Source organism: Pelodiscus sinensis, chromosome 1, assembly GCF_049634645.1.
Source record: "Pelodiscus sinensis isolate JC-2024 chromosome 1, ASM4963464v1, whole genome shotgun sequence".
NCBI classification, from domain to species: domain Eukaryota; kingdom Metazoa; phylum Chordata; order Testudines; family Trionychidae; genus Pelodiscus; species Pelodiscus sinensis.
Window position 1 is genome coordinate 194908826 of NC_134711.1, and position 19300 is coordinate 194928125.

Sequence of the window (19300 nt, forward strand, 5' to 3'; positions counted from 1 at the left end):
CGGTCTACACTAGGGCATTATTTCAAAATAACCCCACTTAGGTTGAATGTATAAGCTGAGTGCCCCCACACTACCAAGCCTATTATTTCGAAATAACAGGCTACTTATTTTGAAATAGCATTGTAGTAAGATAAGGCTCTGAAACAAAAGCCTAACTAACAATGGACAAAACTTAGCTAAAACAATGCAACACTAACCTAGAGCAAGAGGCAGGCCCCTGTTCACAGAGCTTGGCATGAGCAGGGCTGAGTGTGTAAAATATAAATTAGTAGTAGGCCCAGGTGTAGAACAGTAAATGGTAATGGTCATAAGTTGAAAGCACATTCCAAAAGGATGGTACCACTTGCTCATTAAAGACTTTGGTACCCACTCCACTCTATAGGGCTTGGTAGATACCAATCCAGTTTCAGGAAAGGGTCTAAACTGACATGTTGGAAAGAGATGTTCTAATCAAACCATGAGGTGCAGGGTGGCATCTAAGTAGTCACAGCGTGGCAACCCGACATGCCAGAAGTGATGTGTAACTTGTTTGTACCAGTATACAAAGTGATGTCCTGGGGGGACAGACTTTGTCCAGCTGAGGGGGCAGTGGAACCTCCCACTGATTGAGCTTATTGTTACGGGGAACACATATGCAATGGTTCAATAGAGTCTACTGACAACTATTACCAGGGCTCGACAAATAATGCAATCTACTCACCCGTGGCGAGTAGACTGCAACCCGGAAGAGTCGGGTTCGGGCGATCTGCGCATCCGCAGAACCATCTGCACATGCGCAGATTGCTGGACAACACAACTGGCAAGCAGGGCTCGCCACGGTTTGGCGAGCCCTGACTATTACTGTACTTTTCTTAACAAGAAACCTGGCTAGGCACCTTCAGTCCTTTTCTGATTTGTGGTCTTTGGGGGCTCTCTCAGAATCTGTTGGTTTGATTAATTGTGGAAGTCAATATGGCACACATGACTGAACACACATACATGCAGCCTTCTGATTATCATCAGTGGCGGAACAAGAGATTTGACAGACCACCACAACAATAAATCCTAACTACACTGGTCACCCTACTACAAGCATTAGTGTGGACACTCCAGTGCCACTATTTTGAAATAACTATTCCCCACAGTAAATTCAAACTACTTACTTCCCAGTGCTTCCTGGGCCTCTAAATTGAGGTAGTGCATCCACATTAACGGAGCCTGCATCGGACTAATTTTGAGGCTTCCCCATATTGGGACATGCTATGTTCATTTTGTAAAATTGGGAATTAAGTCAAATTAAGTTATTTTGAAATAGCTTTCTAGTGCAGACATGCCTTAACATGCCACAGGACTGTTTTTTTTTTTTTAAGTTGTCTCTTGGCTGTTGGAGGAAGAGTTGCTTGAGACTGCCCGAGCCCATTTGAAAGCTAAACTATTCCCTGGTTAATGGGGAAGAAAATCTTGAATGGGATTAAAAAATTTAGAATGTCAAAGAAAAGTTTGAGTAATCTTCTGGATTATCAAGATTTCAAATCTTCAGGGTCTCTGCAGTTTGAGCAGGTAGCTCCTGGGATGCTCTAGAATCATTCAACACTGCTGCTGCCACATCCAGAGATGGCAGTGATACCTCAGCAGGTGAACAAGACTGTTGGTGTTCTTCCAGTGCTATCTAGATGTGTTTGTGATGAACATCACCTGGACCTGGCTCCAACACAGAAGGTTTAGCTAGCAATTACAGCGGAGTGAGATCTCCTTCCCTTCTTTAATAGGTGAGAAAGAAATCTGCTTTGACACACATGAAGGTGGTTCCAATACAATCAAGATGGTACTCTGTATTGGATTTGCCCAACTAAGGTTGGTTTGCCCACTGCCAAACAGGCAGTTTATGATGGGCTCCAAGAAGAGAGCCTCCAGTGTCTTTTGCAGATGATAGGGGAGATAGATCTCTGCTGAATGCAGAGGGAAAAAAATAGCTGAGTGACGATGACAAGAACCACATCTCTTCAAGTAAAGTGCTAGAATATGGGGTGATCTTGATAAAAGAACGTTAGTTTAAATCTCTACATGGACGACATCTCAAGTGGAGACGTAGCTGTCAGTGTATACCTCAGAGTTCTACCAACACTGTACATGACAATGCCTGCAAAACTGACAACACTGTAGTTGCCATGCCTTTCCTGAACCACATTAGTGGTTCAGCTTTTATCCCTAGCCCTCCCAGAATAGTACAGTACTGGTATGGTAACTGGCATGAATGAGATGGTTGCAATACTCATGTTCTCAATATTCAAATCTGCTCTTCTGGTGATCTCTCTTAGTTTTTTTCACTTTTTGGCCTTCAATTCCCTAAGATGGTTTGGCAAAACTCCTTCAAATCTTGAAAAACTGCTTGTGATGGTCAACTCAAAGCTGCGGAATTTTTAGTTAGCCATGAAGCATGGAAGTTGGTACAAACAGCCTAAATCTCTATGCTGTTGTCTCCTTGCTTTTTGAAGTGGTTCAACCAAAAGCAGTCCTCTTGTTAGTGGAGAGAAAGAAAAACAAATTCTTCAGGTAGGTCAGTGAAACACTAAAGTAATGGGATGTATACAAGGGATGTCAATGTGTAGTTGAGTACACAATTAACCGATAAGATTAATTTATAAGCCTAGGCTTTTTGACTACACGCAGCCCTGCATTGTTGCCTCTATCAGCTAGAGAGGCAGCAGCATGGATGGTGAGGGGGGCAGGCGGGAGCTGGTACAAGGGGGAAGCTGGCTTTCAAGCCAGTTCCCCACATGTACTGAGTCACACAAACTGCCTGCCCTCCCCCATGAGCTGCTGCCTCTAACATGCCAACACAGCTTCTGTCCACGGTTAGCCTGGGCCTGCTGCGGACAGGGGCTGCTGCCATCCCATAACACTGCCGCCTCTGATACAGAGGCAGCAGTGGGCTCCCCGGGAATGGGGCCGGGAGTGAACTGCCTACCATCCCCATCCCCAGGCACTATCAAATAGTTGTGTAACTGATAATTTTTGTGTGATTGCATGACTATTTGATTAATTGCCATCTATATACAGGCGATAAGAAAGAACTGGGAGATGGCTGTGATCACTTCACCCTATATACTCTCATAAGAAAGCACGAGGTAACACAGAACCAATGGACACTGCTACTCAAGACACTGACAGAATATGTCTGAGGTGCATGTGCATGTACAGTGAGATCCTCAGTCTGCATACTTGAAAAAAACCCAAACTTACATGGAACTTTTGCAAAGGTCTAATGTCTCTTATTGTTTCCATCTCCAAGAGTGTACCTTAAGCTAAAGACGATGTGAAATTTAAACATCTGAGTTGGATACACACATGTTTAAATACCATATAGAATCTAGGGACTGCTAACAATGAAGCTGTGAATAATTCTCCCAGTCTGGATAGACAGTTTCGTTACAGTCTGGCTCAAGCTAGCTAAAAACAGCAACATGGATGATGTGGCTTGGGTGACAGCTCAAGCATATACCCTATTTTGGATCCCAGTTCGGTTGGCTAGCCCAAGCTTGCACCGGTGCCACAACATTCATACTGTTAATTTTCATGCATTAGTTCAAGCTGAGCTAGCATAAATCTGTCTACCAGGGCTGGGAGCCAGGCTCCCTCTGTACTTTCTCTCAACACGTAAATCAAGACTTAAAAATAAATAAATACATTGTTAAAAAAAGAGAACAGCCACCAAGCTTTGGCGTATAGCAAAAAAACTCATTCTCTTACTTAGTGAGAATCATGGTACAAACTGGTTTGAATACTTGACACGCTTAAGAGAGGGAATATTCTATTAAAATGTGACCTAATGTAGAATATTTGTCTTTGAAAACCACAACACTCCCAACTTCATGCTTCTGTGTCAAAGGCTAATAGTTCACATAGGAATGCATCATGACCAATAACACCACTATTAACAGTATACACCTCTTAAATGAACAACCACTTCATTGGAATGTTTCGAAGGAAGTAATCGGTCCTAATTACACTGAGTGCCAATAACTGCTGCTTAACTTGAATATTCATAAAGGTTCCACTTTTATCAAGATGTATTCAATTAGTGTGAAGTAGCATTCTGCCAGTTGTAAGCGGGGGAAGAGAGAGAGGAAGAAATTCTAAGCTCCAGTTTTAAATACAGAAATTGCCTAATTCAAAAGCAGGGATAAAATTGAAGTAAGTTACTTTTGTCCTTGTGTTTTGATCAGTAGAGTTTAAGTCTTTTGAGGTTTTTAAAAAGACAATTTCTCTTAAATCCACAGAACCTTTTAATTGGGGGAAATAAAGTGTCCAAAGGGAGACCCAAATCATAAAAAGATGGAATTCTACTATAAAAATGGAAAAAAATACTAACCTGTGGGTCTGCCAAGAGTCCTCAATTAACAGGATCTGCAAAAGCAGATCTAAGTAAGGTCGAAGTTCATAGGTGTATGAATATGCAACCTTAAAAGAAGTGAAAATGAAGTGAAAATTACGCCTGAGAAAAAACATTTCGTAAAATATGACGTTGTAATAAAGATAACTGGCATGAGGGAGATGGTTGCAATACTCATGTTCTGAACACTCAAATCTGCTCCTCTGGTGATCTCTCAGACAGTTGTTTTCACTCTTTGGCCTTCACTTTCCCAAAGATGAGTTTGGCAAAACTCCTTCAACTCTTGAAAACTTTGATCCATAGGGGTGGTGGTTGCAAATGCTGCATAAAACATGAACCAGGCCCCTTCCTGACTGCTGCACACAATTGCCTCTCTCTATTGCAAGATATAAATATTGACATTTCAGCATTCCAGCCAGTTACCTCTGTTGTACAGCAGATGACTCTCCTGATGTGATAAGACCAGCAAAGTGTTTTAAAAAGAAAAGGAACGGACACAAAAATGAAACTATGAAAAAAGAACACCTAAAAAATGTAAAACCCAAACTGAGGGGAGGAAGATGGGTGAATGAGAATCATGTGTGAATAATATCTTCAGAGAAGCAGAACAAGAAATGAATACTTTCTATTGTAATTCTTGCTTCTGGAGAGTAGCAAGGTTATCCCCAAAATAAAATGTAAATTGAAATTAACTGCAATAAGCATTAATATTAGGGTTGTAAGCGGCTAGTTGACTATCCAATAAATGTTTATTGGATAGTCAACTAGTTGCTTTGCCCCCCCCCCCCCAAGAGAGACACAGCAAGTGGAGGGAGTAGGATGCAGTGTTGGGGGAAGCCAGCTTAAAAGCAGGTTGCTCCCCAGCACTGCTTCCATGGGGAGAAAAGGCAGAGGCACACTGGGGAACTGGTGGTACTTCCGCCTTTGAAACATTGCAATGAGCCTGGGGCGAGCTGGGGACTCAAACAGTTCCCTCCCACTTTTTATTTCAAAGGCAGAGGCACCCTTATTGACCAATCAAACAGTCGATGCTAATTACATTGCCTATTCAATTAGCTGATTAATCTAAATTTAACATCCTTAATATTGATGTCAATTTTTGTAAAGATACCAATTGACATGCCAGTCTGTAGAAGGAATATAAATGTAATGGGGAATAAACGAGTGCAATTCAAAATAAGGGACATCCAAAAGTAAACCAGAACTTCTACTAGCTGGGAGATGGGAGGAAATGTGACCTTTCTTACCCTTGGAAAGTGTTTCTAGATTACAAGTTGGAATCCAAAACCAGATTCCCTCCTGAACACTGAATCCAAGTAAATACGCTATGTAAATGTGCGAGAATGACATAGCTGTTTGTACACCTTTCAAGAGAGACATATAAGATAGGCAATGATCATAACTTTGGCTTTAACCAAGGGAGCCTTGACAATTTTTTATCTTCATGTCAGCCAAATCATTATGACAATACCTGGCAACAACTTCATGGTTCATTATGCATTCTAAAAGAGACTTATAGTAGGGAATAATTCCTTGTTTCTCTTTAAGAATAGTGGCCCAACTGGTGTGAAATTTTACAAAGTGTAAGTTTTATATCCTTCAATTTGTATGTAAATTTGGTTTTGTTTTCTCTTCACACATTTTTAAAAGGAAGTCCGAAGTTGGCTTGTGGCAGAAAAACTTGGCAGTACTGAAAGTTCATTGTTGGTGACAGACTGCTTTTTAAGATCTACTGACACAGAACCTGTTAGAAAGTTAGGTTTGAGAAAGCCAGTGTAAATGAGAAGGGTTAAATGTTGGATTTAAGGTCATTTTTAGCCATTATTCACATTAAAACAGGAGGTTTACATACTATGCATGTAACTCCAGTTGATGGAAAAGTACTGGCTTACACAAACCCAGATGATTCCTGGAAGGGGCCTGGCACGTGAAACTGAGTGGTTGAAGGCATACGCTTAACTTTTAATCATCCTTTATTAAACTATTACTATATTAAATACCTGTAGTCAATAGTATTTGGGGAAAAAACTAGTGAATGCAGAAAAAAGGGGTGAATGCATAAAGAGGGGAATGGTACATGATCTGTGTCACGTTGTAATAGTTGTGCTTGTGAATGGAGTAGAGTCTACATACCATTAGGTAGCTTAACTTTTGTTTCTTTACTCAGGTGTTTTTGAATCAGGTATATTGAGTGTACAGGAACCCTAACTGCTTCATAATGGAGTTTGTGTTCTAATAAAAACATGCATAATACCTATTTAGACAGTCCTTTTAGTAATAGTTTCCTTTAACAAATTCACTAGGCATTGCAAAGACCTTCTGGCATTAGGGGTATGTCTAAACTACATGCCTCCGTCGACGGAGGCATGTAGATTAGCCAGATCGGCAGAGGGAAATGAAGCCGCGATTAAAATAATCGCGGCTTCATTTAAATTTAAATGGCTGCCCCGCTCTGCCGATCAGCTGTTTGTCGGCAGATCGGGGCAGTCTGGACGCGACGACAAAGAAGCCTTTCTTGATCGGCACAGGTAAACCTGGTTTCACGAGGCATACCTGTGCCGATCAAGAAAGGCTTCTTTGTCGGCGCGTCGCGTCCAGACTGCCCCGATCTGCCGACAAACAGCTGATCGGCAGAGCGGGGCAGCCATTTAAATTTAAATGAAGCCGCGATTATTTTAATCGCGGCTTCATTTCCCTCTGCCGATCTGGCTAATCTACATGCCTCCGTCGACGGAGGCATGTAGTCTAGACGTACCCTAAGAATACAAAGAATGTTCTCATTGGAATAGGCATGCTAGCTAAAAACAATACTGAGCATATGACTTAGCAAGTGTTTACAAGTTTCGTGGCAACCAGAAACTGAGAAAGATACTTAAGAGATGATTCAATGGAACTGCAGCACCTTTATGAACTGTAGCCACTAGCTGGAATGCTGAAGGATATGTGCTTATAGTTTGTAGGTGGTGACACACAAAGGCCAATTTGATTTGGTTGTGCTATTGGATAAGATCTGGGAGAATTCTATCAGTACTGCAATATGAAGCCCCAAGACAGAATCCTATCAGAAGACATCCAAAGAGAAGCCAGTTTATCACATATCAATAAAATTTCACCCATGAATATCACCTCTCCCTATCTGGCATATTTTTACACTTACATATGCACAAACTTATCTCATCTGTTCCTCTGATTTTTGTTTTATTTTACCTGCCAGAGAAGTTCACTTAGGACAGTGGAAGAGAACTGAGGATTTTCCCAACAGCAGAAACGAAGCAATTTGATGGTCTCTTCTGAGTTGCTGCAGTCTTCAATAATTTTCTTCACATAACTAGTTCGTACAAACAAAATGTCTGCCACATTCTGCTGAAGTGCCATTATAGGTTGTGATAAATTAGGATCACCATATGGGTTTGAAAGTGGGGGATTACCTACAACAAACAGTTAAGACTGATTACATTAAAAAGCATGTAAGTAATGTTAAACAAATACAAACAAACGTCTCAGACTTAAACAAATTAGACATGCATATGGCATATTCAATGGAAAGAATCAGATAATGAACTCAGAATAAATTATATTCTCTGTGAAAAGTTCTCTGGTATAAAGAGCTAAATTCTTTGACACTAAGGCAGGGGGCTTGTGCCTGAGTGGACTACCTCTTCTCTCATGGGACATTACCACAGATAAGATGCATGAAAGCACTGGTGCTTCTCTGGTATATTAGAGAAGGACTTGTTAACGAGCCGTCCTCAATGATGGCCATTCAACGCTGGAATATGCTCACTGTCCCACTCTTCAAAAACAAGTCCAAATCTGTGTAACTTTAGAGCACGATGAAAAGTCTAACTGGAAACTGGTAAAGAGTGGTTTGAATGCATTCTTTTTTAGATATATGGTTGCTAGTGAGCAAGATAAGCGGCTGTGTAGGAACTGAGGTTGGGGAATTTAGTTCTGTGTACTTTTTTTTTTTGAACAAAGAAAAATTGTCGCTTTGATCCTGGTGTTTTGGTTTTTGATGGATTATACTTGTAGCTCTCCTTCTGCCTAGAGCCTCAGATTTTCTTTTTATGTTTATATCTTGAAATAAAAGTCAATAAAGTCACTATCTTATGGCCTTCAACTGTGTACTACCATTGACATGAACAGCATACAAAATCATGGTTTTTAAGTACTTTATGAACAGTGAACAATGTATATTAAAACTACTCCAACACTGCAAATATTTATTAGATATAAAAATATTTTAAAAATGAACACAATTTAGCAAAAATCACACAAAGCCTTCAGAAGAGTTAACTTTTAGCTAAATTCTCATTAGGTATGACGGTACTACTCCATTAATTTTTATGAGAATAATTTAGCCTATTAACTTTATGCACTAAAATATCAATTTGCAGTAGGTTTGATATTGATAGGACCTCAGTACCATCCTAGTTTTTGATCTTTCAAAGGAACTAAATAGGCTTAATGGAGAAAGATTGTGGTTCTAGTGAGTTTTGTATATCAAGATTCAACCATTGCAAATATCAAGAAAATCTTTACTGCAAAATGTAGGAAGTGAACTATAAAACCTAAACCCCAAAGATTATAGCTCCAATTAGTACACTTTATAAACAGTGAAACAATATACTAATAATTTAACAACTTATAACAGATGTTTTCACTTAAAGAAAATTTGTAAAATTCACTATACCATTGATAGAAGATTGCATACGTGATGATACATTGCAACAACGAATTAGTTGTGACACTACAGTGTACAATTTTCCTAGCTCGGCATACTGATACTTGATTGGAGGACCTGGGCCTTCATCCAGAGCCACAAGCATGAACGTTGCAGGTACACTTAATTTCAGAAGTTGTGTCTTTTCTGCTACACCTTCAGAAGGAACAAAAATATTACATCTCATGGATAGTACTGACAACAAATATGTTTATAAGCTTAATTGTTACTGTTCTTAAATAGTTGGTAAAAGTTTTTATAAGCTTGTTGCTGCTCTTATACAGTTTTTGGTAAAAAAAAACCTGAAACATTTGGAAAAGTCAATTTTTCCTATTGTTGGTTCTTATTCACACACTCATTTATACATTCCTCCCAAAGGGTAGGGAGTTAGGAGGAGAAAGGTGTAGTGGGAGGATGAAGGGGGGAAGTTATTGGACTAAGTTCTTATTAGTATGTGCAATTTTCAGCTAAATGTAAGGGGACTGTTAGCCCCTTACTAAAACTCTGTGGGAGTTTTTGGTTTGCCAGCTCCCAGTGTCAAAAGGAGAAGGGTCCATGTGACTGACAGACCCCAGAGACAATGGAAAGCAGCCAACACTCCAGCTTGGCCTGATTGACAGGTTGGACAGGCCAGTGAGGAAAGTGAGAGGCCAGGCCCCATCCTCCCTGTGAGCTGGGATTGTTCTGGATCTCTCTGAGCAAGGAGAGAACTGAGAGACTGCTAAGAGGAGCAAGCTGTGTGGAGAAGTCGTCCTGCAGCAACAGAGCCAGGCAGAGACAGCCCAAAGAGTGCAAGCTGTGCTGAGGGGTAGTTTTGCAGCAACAGAGCCAGGCACACACTGCTCAAGGAGCGCAGACCCTGTGTTGAGCAGCAGACTGGCAGCGCTCAGAGAGCCAAAAGGGACAGAGAAGCAATGCAAGGAGCTGGAGACTGGCAAAGCAACACAGCCTGTAGCTGGGTGTGGTAAGCAGCTGACCAGCAAAGTGTGGGGAGAGGCTCTGGGCAGGGAGATATCACCAGCCAAGAGGCCTAGTAGGCCAGACTGGGAGAGGGGTCTGGCCACTTAGAGCTTGAGGCTGTGTGGTCACTGCCAGAGCAAGCGTGTCCAGCCTGCAGCCCCCCTGCAGCACATCCAGAGCCTCTAAGGGGCCTATAAGGAAGAGACTGTGGACTGTCCTTACACTCTGCAGACTGCTGTTTTGATGTCCCTGTGCTACGGAGCAGGGCTGTGTGTTCTCATTTAACCATTCTCATTTTTTCTTATTCTTTTCTCTTTAATCAGTTGATGTTTAATAAATTGTATTTGCTTTGAACCTTATGAAATGATCACTGCGCCAAGAAAGTACCTCATAAAGAGAGCACCTCGGAGTGGGGACACCCTAACTTATGCCCCTAGTGACTACAAGGTCGGGGATTAAGCCCCAGGAAACCTGGGCCCAGCCTTGTTGGGGTTTCGAGGACTCTGCTACTCAGGAGAGTGGAGGGGGAGCCCTCAGGATCAGGGAAGCCGTGGGGTAAAGGAAGTGGGAGCGGGGACTCAGATCCTTTCGCTGGTCCATTTCACCGGGGTGGTATAGAAGCCAGGAAAGTTCTCCACAATAGCAGGATCATTCCCCCGCTTACATAAAGCCTATCAGAATTGTAAAACAAAACCACTTCCATAATTGTGCTCATTAATGTTCACAACCAGAGGTCAGCTGCTAAGTACATAAAAACAGCCATCCTGGGTCAGACCAATAGCCTATCTAGCCTAGTATCCTGTCTTCCAACAGCGGTCAATGCCACATGTTTCAAAGGAAGCAAACAGAATAGGGAAATCATCAAGTGATTTGTTTCCACTAACCAGTTCTAACATCTGGCCAGTCAGAGGCTCAGGAATACCCATAGCTGAGAGTTGCACAAAAGTCATTGATGCATATACCCTACATGAACCTATCTTTTCTCTCTCTCTCTCTCTCTCTCTCACACACACACACACACACACACACACACACACACACACACACACCACACACACACACACACACACACCACACACACACACACACTTTTGGCATTAACATCTCACAACAATGAGTTCCACATGTTTGCTGTGCATTAGTTTTGCTGGGTGACCTTAGTACTTGTGTAACATTAAGGGATAAATCATACTTCCTCATTCACTTTCTCTACAGCATATATGATTTTATAAACCTGCATCATACTCCCCCTTAATTGTGTGTCTCCCAATTTTAACAGTCCCAATCTTGTTAATTTCTTCTCTTATGGAAGTTGTGCCAAACCATTACTTTTTTTTATTTTGCCATTTTCTGTACCTTTTCAATTTCTAATATATCTTTCTTGAGATCAGACCACCAGAACTGCATCCAGAATTCAAGGCATAGACACACCCTGGATTTATGTAATTATATTATGATTGTATATGTCTTATCTATCCCCTTCCTAACAGCTCATAACATTGTTCACTTTAACTACTGCTGCACAGTAATCGGATGTTTTCGAAGAACTAGCCATAATGACTCCACTTTCTTGAGTACACAACAGCTAATTTAGACCCCATGATTAAGTTTAAATGTTTTCCAATACAGTTTGAACCTCTACACCAGGAATCTCTGGCCTGGCAACATTGGATCATGGATGTTCCAGGACCAGAGAGTTCCAGAGAAGGACTGCCAGCAGTGGAGCTGCCTGTTGGGGCTGGGAGCCTCGCCCGTTTGGTGCATTCCAGCAGGGCTGCCTGATACAGCAGGAAAGCCTGGTGCGGCTGGCGACAGGCTCCATCCAGGGACTGGGCCAGGATGAACTGGGGAGAGGTGACAAGGGAGCCAGAAATGACCTCCCCTGGTCCAGCAAAATTCCTCATCTGGGACCAGTCAGGTCCTAAGAATGCTGGACCAGGGAGACCAACCTGTATGCACTACTTTGCATTTATCAACCCTGAACTCAATCTGCTATTCTGTTGCCCAGTCACCCAGTTTAGGAAGACCCCTTTATAACTCCTTGCAGTCAGCTTTGTACTTTTCTATCTTGAGTAATTTAGAAATAGTTGTATGCTTTGTGCCTCTCTATTATATTTTTTTAAAAGTTTTCATGCAACTTGCAGGCATTACACTCTTGTGACTATTCTTTTAATTTCCATTCAATTAGTTTCCTCATTTATGTGTTGTTACCCTTTTTGGAGTGAAATGTTGGTGGGTTTCTGGTCCAAGTTAATAGTGCCTAGAAACTTCATTTTTGCATTCTGCCCTGAGGTGACAGGTGTCCACTGAATACACAGATAGCAGAAATCTACCATCATCATCAGAGCTTGACAAACAGCAGCGAAAGCCGCTTGCCAGCCCTGCACTGCGCATGCACGTGCCACCGGTAAACGGGGTGCGCGGCTGAAATCTACCCGCCACGGGCGAGTAGATTCTATAGTTTGTCGAACCCTGATTATTATTATAGCATCTTTCATCTCCCTGAGAATTTTATAATCTTCACCGTAGTCAGGTGGTCGCTAGTATATTTGACTTCATGCTTTCTTTCATATATATAATGCCACTGTCCCATTAGCACAAACTACTCTGTCATTCCAATATATTTTGTGTCCTGGTACTACTAATTTTTTAAAAATGTTAATACATTTGTTAACAGGAATAGCCTGGCACCCATCAATCTGATCACCACAAAACTGTCAACGCACTGTCTGCTCAATCTGCAACACTCAGCTGGTTAATGCATTACAAGTCAATTTCCCCTCACTGGGAATTCACATCTCCAGACCAAATGCTATGAATGACTCACTCACACCCTGACTTGATTAGCTTTATTAATACAAGCACCTTTTTCCTTAAATAGTCTCCTGTTTCTGTAATATCCACTTCACTTTTACCAACAAAAGTTTATGCCCTAATAAATCTATTATTCTCTAAGGTGCCACAGGACTCCTTGTTGCTTTGGCAGATACAGACTAACACAGCTACCCCTCTGAGACTTTAGACAATATCAGAAAGTAAATTGTGTGAATCAATTATTGTTATTTTCTAACTGTACTTCCCCGGTCATATACTTTTTGACTGATTAAAACAACCCAATACACATAGTGGTAGTACTTATACAGCAAACCCAAAGACAGAGACATGTCCCCTACCATTTTATATTAACTTTCTCAATATGGCAGAAAGTCATAGGCATTAATCCCTCAGCAGCATTTTTGTTCTGTTTTGAGTTGTGGTTGCACCCTCTTTTTTACAATCTTACTTTCCTCTTGAGAGAAAGAAACCAGAAAGCCTCTTATTTTAAGTTTGTTTTTGTTTAGCTTATTCATGGAAAGTAGGTTTGCTTTGATATAGCACTGGAAATTTTATGTAATTTCTTAAAAAAAAAAAAACAGATCTCCCTTTTGACACAAATGAGCTGTAGGTCCATTTCTACAAATACCAGAGACAGTTCAAATTTGTTAATAGGGTTATCCACATGCAGATACCCATAAATATAAGGTGGATATCCACAGATTTGCAGGGCTCTGATAATATTTTTTTCACCATAGCTAAAACAGAACCTCTCTGTCCTCCTGTGAATTCGTGTTATTGTTCTGTGAAATAAGAAGTCTCCTTCTTCCAAGGAAGAGCTAAACACTCCCTATAGAAGTAATTGAAGATCTGCATTGGTGTTGGCATTTTTGATCTTTTGTCTTTGCTGAGAGCAGTAGGTAGGATTTGAGCAGGAAGAAGGGACATATTCAATCCCTGTTGGAAGGCCATCTCTCTTCTTGTTGGGTGTTCCCATTTAGGTCTTAGCTTGCCATGAATACATGTATGCTTCTTGATACTCAATGAGGCTCATCATTCATTTGATAAATAAGTGGAAAGAAAGTTCATGGGGAACTTATCTATTATAACCCCTAGAGAAAGAGTCTAAAAGGATAATTGCTTGTGTTTTTTTTTAACCACGTGACTCAACTGAATCTGGGACAGAACTACGAAGTTTCTTTTTAGGATAGACTAAATGCAACAAGTTCAAAGAGAGATTTGGAGAATCTACAATCAATGGTAGGCCACTGATTGTGAGTTTTCTGAGTGCCAGAAAGTGAAAAGGACTGACCTGCCCTTGGAATAGTACACGGCTGATGTGTATGTGGGAAAGCAGAGACCTCAATAGGTCATTTAGACCAAGTCCCTTCAGAATGAGAGTCTATTATAAGCTCCACTGTTGTGACTCCTGGTAGGTTCTCATTGCAGACAAAGCAAAACTTAGCCATGGTAGCACAAACACAGAAGGAGCTTTGCAGGTTGTCCCATTCTGGGAAAGTTCCATAAATTTTTATCCCTTAAAAGAAAGGGGAAAAGGATGGGAGATATTTTACGTGTTAATTTCCCCAAATCAGGTTTTCAAGCTAGGACATAATGAACAAAATCAGGAGTGCTATTCTTTTTTATACTTCTGGAGACAGAATCTCATGTAAATGGAATGGCCAAGCCCTGGAGCCAAGTCTGAAGTATCTCCAGTACTTTGGAGAAAGAATGGTAAAAGCCCACTTGTATCACATTGGGAGAGAATTATAATCCAAAGTGATTTAAACTGTAGATTACTAGTGTAGCATAAACTGTATGATAGTACTTTTATGCTCAATGATAAGTTATGTAACTAACTGTCATTCAGACTGCTGACCACAAAACACAGGCATTTTAAATGAAAAAGATTCCCAGTCATGGACAAAATGAATTAATCAAATCACAGTAAACATCTAAAAATCTCGCCAATGGATAAACTACTGATTGACCAACACATAAAACAGATAAGCACTACTAGCTGATCAGAGAGCAGAATATCAAGAATGCCAGTGAATATCACTATACTGTATCATCATCAGATATTAGACAATGATTATGCTTGCATTATCAAATGAGTAATCAGCCACCATATATTCAATACAGTAAAAATAAAAAAAAAATATTGTAAGCAAATGTTGCCCCAAAATAATATCTAGATTTGAAAATAAATAAGCCTTGCAGTCTTGGGAAACAGAAGATTCATTCCAATTCTTAAACTTGGCTTGCTGAATTGGTTACATGATGAAGTTAAAGAACCCCTCCAAGTAACTTCTTTGCTCAGCTGATCCTTCCCTGAGCATAGCTTCCTATCTCATTATAACAAGATCAGTGCAGCATTATTAGATTTACAAGTTGTAGGACTCATTACACAATGCTTACTCTTTATATAATCAGTTTACATTATTTAAAATACTGTACAAACTTTAATCTACTTCCCACCCCCATGTTTGTATTTAAGTTTTTAATATCATTAAAAAATTGTGATATGTTCAGAACCTGGAGTGATTTGGCAAGGGGCTATTTGCAAAAAATAATTACTATCATCATTTTAGGTGAGAAAAATAATAACAGTTAACTGACTTACAGTTAAGAAGTCTTCTGCTGACTTGATATTAGAAATTTATAGTCCTAAACTGTCTCCTAGACCAGTGTTTCTCAAAGTGGTCCGTTGTCCCACTCTGAGAAAGCTGCTATTGGGCCACTCCAAGAAAGCTGCTATTGGGCCACTCCAATTTGTTTACTTACTGGCTCTTCAGTCATGGAGCCTTGCAGCTCCCATTGGCTGCCATTTATTGTTTGCAGCCCAGGGGAGCCGCGAGGCTCTGTGGATATGGAGCCAGTAAGTACACCGACTGGATCAGCCCAGTAGCAGCTCTCTCAAAGTGGGTTCGCGGACCCATTTCAGAAACACTGTCTTAGACCACATTGCCTCACAGATAATCCAGTCTAGTAAGACCAATACATTCAAATATGGGTTCCTTTCCTGCTCTGGCCCCAACTTGTTGAGACACTTTGGGCAAACCATTTAGCCTCTCCATACCTAACTTTACTCAACTGTAAAATGGGATATTATTTCACAAATGTATTGTGAAGTTTCATATGCCCATTGTCTGAAATGTTTTGAAATACTTATATGGTACTTGCAATTGAGTATATAATATTCTCAAAAGTATTAAAACCACACGTTGTATAGTATGGCCTGCAATTAATTATTGACCCTGGTTATCTCATTAATTGAGTTTGTTTACTATACATAAAAACAGAGTGTGTTACAGCAACACCATGAAGCATATTTCATAACCTGCTTACCTAGGTTGGCATACATCACAAACAGATTGAAATACTGTTGCAAATGGCGCCCATGCTCAGACACTTCTCTTCTAAGAAGATTTAGTACTGCTCTTAGCAAGTGATCACTCAAACTTAAGTTATCGTAGGCCTGCAAAACAAAAAGGTTTAACATTAATGGAAGATCCTAAACAGTTTCCATTCAGTAAATCCATATACGGGAGTGCAATACCTGATCAGTGTCAGCCTAATTAGAGGTCAATTTCATGTAGCAAACTAGCACAAGGTAAAGCCTTTTTAAAGTGGAATAGTTAAAAAACCTGGTTTATGAAATTTGACTGTCCAAAGTGAGAGAAATAAAAATGCTGTACAGTACTTGACAAAAAACAAATATTCACCCCTTTCCCATGCGACACTGGGAAACAGACACCCAAGTGCCCAAATTACAAGTTTTTTAAATAAAAAGTATGTATAATTACTAGGAAAAAAATCATTCATAATTCTAGTGAGGAAGGAGTCTAGGCAAGTAATCAGTATGCAAGTATTTTGATCTCCTGAGGTGATAAACTTAAGACAGATCTGAACTATTGGAGAATAAATCCAGTTACTTGTTTAAAAAAAATGACCTGTATGTTAATTAGAATATGACCAATCATTATAGCTAATGAAATAAAAGTAATCAATATTCCTTAATAAGTGTAAACAGCTTCCAATAAAGAAAAGAATTAGAGGACATCACTATTAATCTCCTGGGGAAAAAATTAAAGAGTTAATATTTAATATTAAATAAAAGTTCACACAGAAAAGACTTTCACGATATAAAACATGATTTCTTAACAGTCTCTTTATTGCTTGTGTTGAAGTAGATTGGGAGTTTTACAGGCAAGCACACTTAATACAAAGAAACTTGATTAGGGGCAATATGAAAGACTCTCATATCACTGTCTGGCCATTCATAAAGCTGTTTTTAAAAGCCCGTGATTTGCAGTGCCCTTTACTGTGCTCTCCTTATTGCCCTGGTGTCTGGCTGTTCATAACAACTGGTTAGGTACAGGGTCTCAGTCCCCCACCCTGACGTAACCTTCCCCCTTACTCTCTCAGATATAAGCACACAGCAGGCTGCTACAAGAACGGGAATGTTGCTCACCTAGTCAAACTGCTAAACCTTCCTTTTAAATGCCCCAAAGCACATTCTAACACCATTCTGCACTTGCTCAATCTATAGTTGAACAGCTTCTTAATGCAGTCCAAGTTGCTTGTGTAAGACTTCATGAGCCACGGGAGCAAGGGGTAGCTAAGTCTTCAAGGATCACTACTGGCATTTCAATGCCTCCGATGTTAGTTTTCTAGTCTGGGAAGAAAGTTCCAGCTTGTGGCTTTCTAAAGAGAAAGAAGTTCCTACAGATGCTCACGTGATTAACTTTTCTCGACCATCCCTATGAATTCTAGCCTTTGTACCAGTGTTACTGATTTGTATACATCAATTTACAGGCCCAGATTGTGGAATGGATCCAATGTGGTCTGGGTTACTCTATAAACTTCTGTGAAGCAATGTGTCCTAAGAAGGTAATAGTCCAGATAAAGATAAATCATGACGACTTGAGAGCATAACTGGGCCACCACTATCAAGAGAACCTTGGGGAATACTTTGGGGGTTGAAGAGGTCAAAAGGGAATACCCTTCTACTAGCAGTAGCTTGGCCTAATGTAGGTAAAATCTGTAATCTGGTATGATTGAAATGTTGCAGGAAGTATCTTAGAGGTCCAGGGCCAAGAGCCAATCTCCTTTTTCATAGAATCCTAGAACTGGAAGGGACCTCAAGAGGTCACTGAATCCAGCTCCCACCCTCACGGCAGGATCAAGCACCGTCTAGATCATCCCTGATAGATGTCTATCCGACCTGCTCTTAAATATTTCTAGTGATGGAGATTCCATAACCTCCCAAGAGTTATTCCAGTGTTTAACCACCCTGAGAGTTAGGAATTTTTTCTCAATGTCCAACCCAAACCTGCTTGCTACAATTTAAGCCCATTGCTTCTTGTCCTATGATCCGAGGCCAAGGAAAACAATTTTTCTCCCTCTTTGAAAACTGCTCTGTCATCTCTTTTCTACACTAAACAAGTCCAAATCTTTCAGTCTTCCCTCATAGCTCATGTTTTCTAGACCTTTAATAATTTTTGTTGCTCTTCTCTGGACCTTCTCCAATCTCTCCACATCTTTCTTGAAATTTGGTGCCTAGAACTGGACACAATACTCCAATTGTGGCCTAATCAGCACAGAGTAATATCACAGCATATGATCTAAAAATAAAAAAGAAGTAATAAAAAGTGAAAACTAAGTGAACTAGTTTTTCTAATATTGGAATGACTGTTGATAACACGACCATCCTGAAACTTCTGAGCCTTGCTAAATTTGTTCAGCACGCTGAAGTCCAGTTCGGGTCTCCAATCCCATTTTTTCTTCAGTATTAGGAAGTAATGGGGAATAGAAACCTCTCCCCTTGGATGTGGGTACACTGGCTCTACATCTCCTATGCTGAATAGATGGTTTCCTTCTGATGTAGCCAGCTCTCATGAGAAGGGTCCCTGAAGGAGGACGGGAAAGATTATTTGGGAAGAAATAGGGAGGAGAAATGGATGGAGCATACATCTGAGATCATCTCCAGCATCTGCTTGTTGCGGCACCGGGGTGCCCAGGCCCAGCGCAGGTAGGTTAGTCGCCAGCAGTTGCGGCACCGGGGTGCCCAGGCACGGTACCATTAGTGTGGACAGTGTTAATTGCGGCACCGGGGTGCCGAGGCCCGGTGCTGGGAAAGACGCTGCCGTCACGTACGGTACCGGGGGACCCAGGCCCGGTACGGAGGGCGGTGCCGTAGGTAGGTGCAGCCGACTGCCATCGGGCTGAATCCGGTGCTTGTGAGGGCACGGAGATGGACGTCAACTCCATGAGGCCCGGTGCCGTGGAGGGGAGAGACGCCTGAGTAAATGCCACATGGTTGCGGGGGTACGGCACCGGTACCGCCAAGCGGGAGGCTGGCGAGGAGCTGAGCTGCACCGAAGATCAAGCGCAGCCCAAAACTGACTGGGACTGACGAACCGGCA

General features: G+C 41.0%; 1 protein-coding gene across 4 annotated transcripts in view; it reads right to left on the reverse strand.

The window, feature by feature from the left end:
- The window catches only part of USP9X (ubiquitin specific peptidase 9 X-linked), a 282963-nt gene that overhangs the window by 18798 nt on the left and 244865 nt on the right, over positions 1-19300 (reverse strand). For all 4 annotated transcript variants that reach the window (XM_075913065.1, XM_014578958.3, XM_025190080.2 and 1 more), the window contains 4 exons: positions 16221-16350; positions 9066-9251; positions 7580-7800; positions 4352-4440 (listed from right to left, as the gene is read on the reverse strand). In XM_075913065.1, the coding sequence (XP_075769180.1) occupies positions 4352-4440; positions 7580-7800; positions 9066-9251; positions 16221-16350 (626 nt within the window). The remainder of the gene's footprint in view (positions 1-4351; positions 4441-7579; positions 7801-9065; positions 9252-16220; positions 16351-19300) is intronic.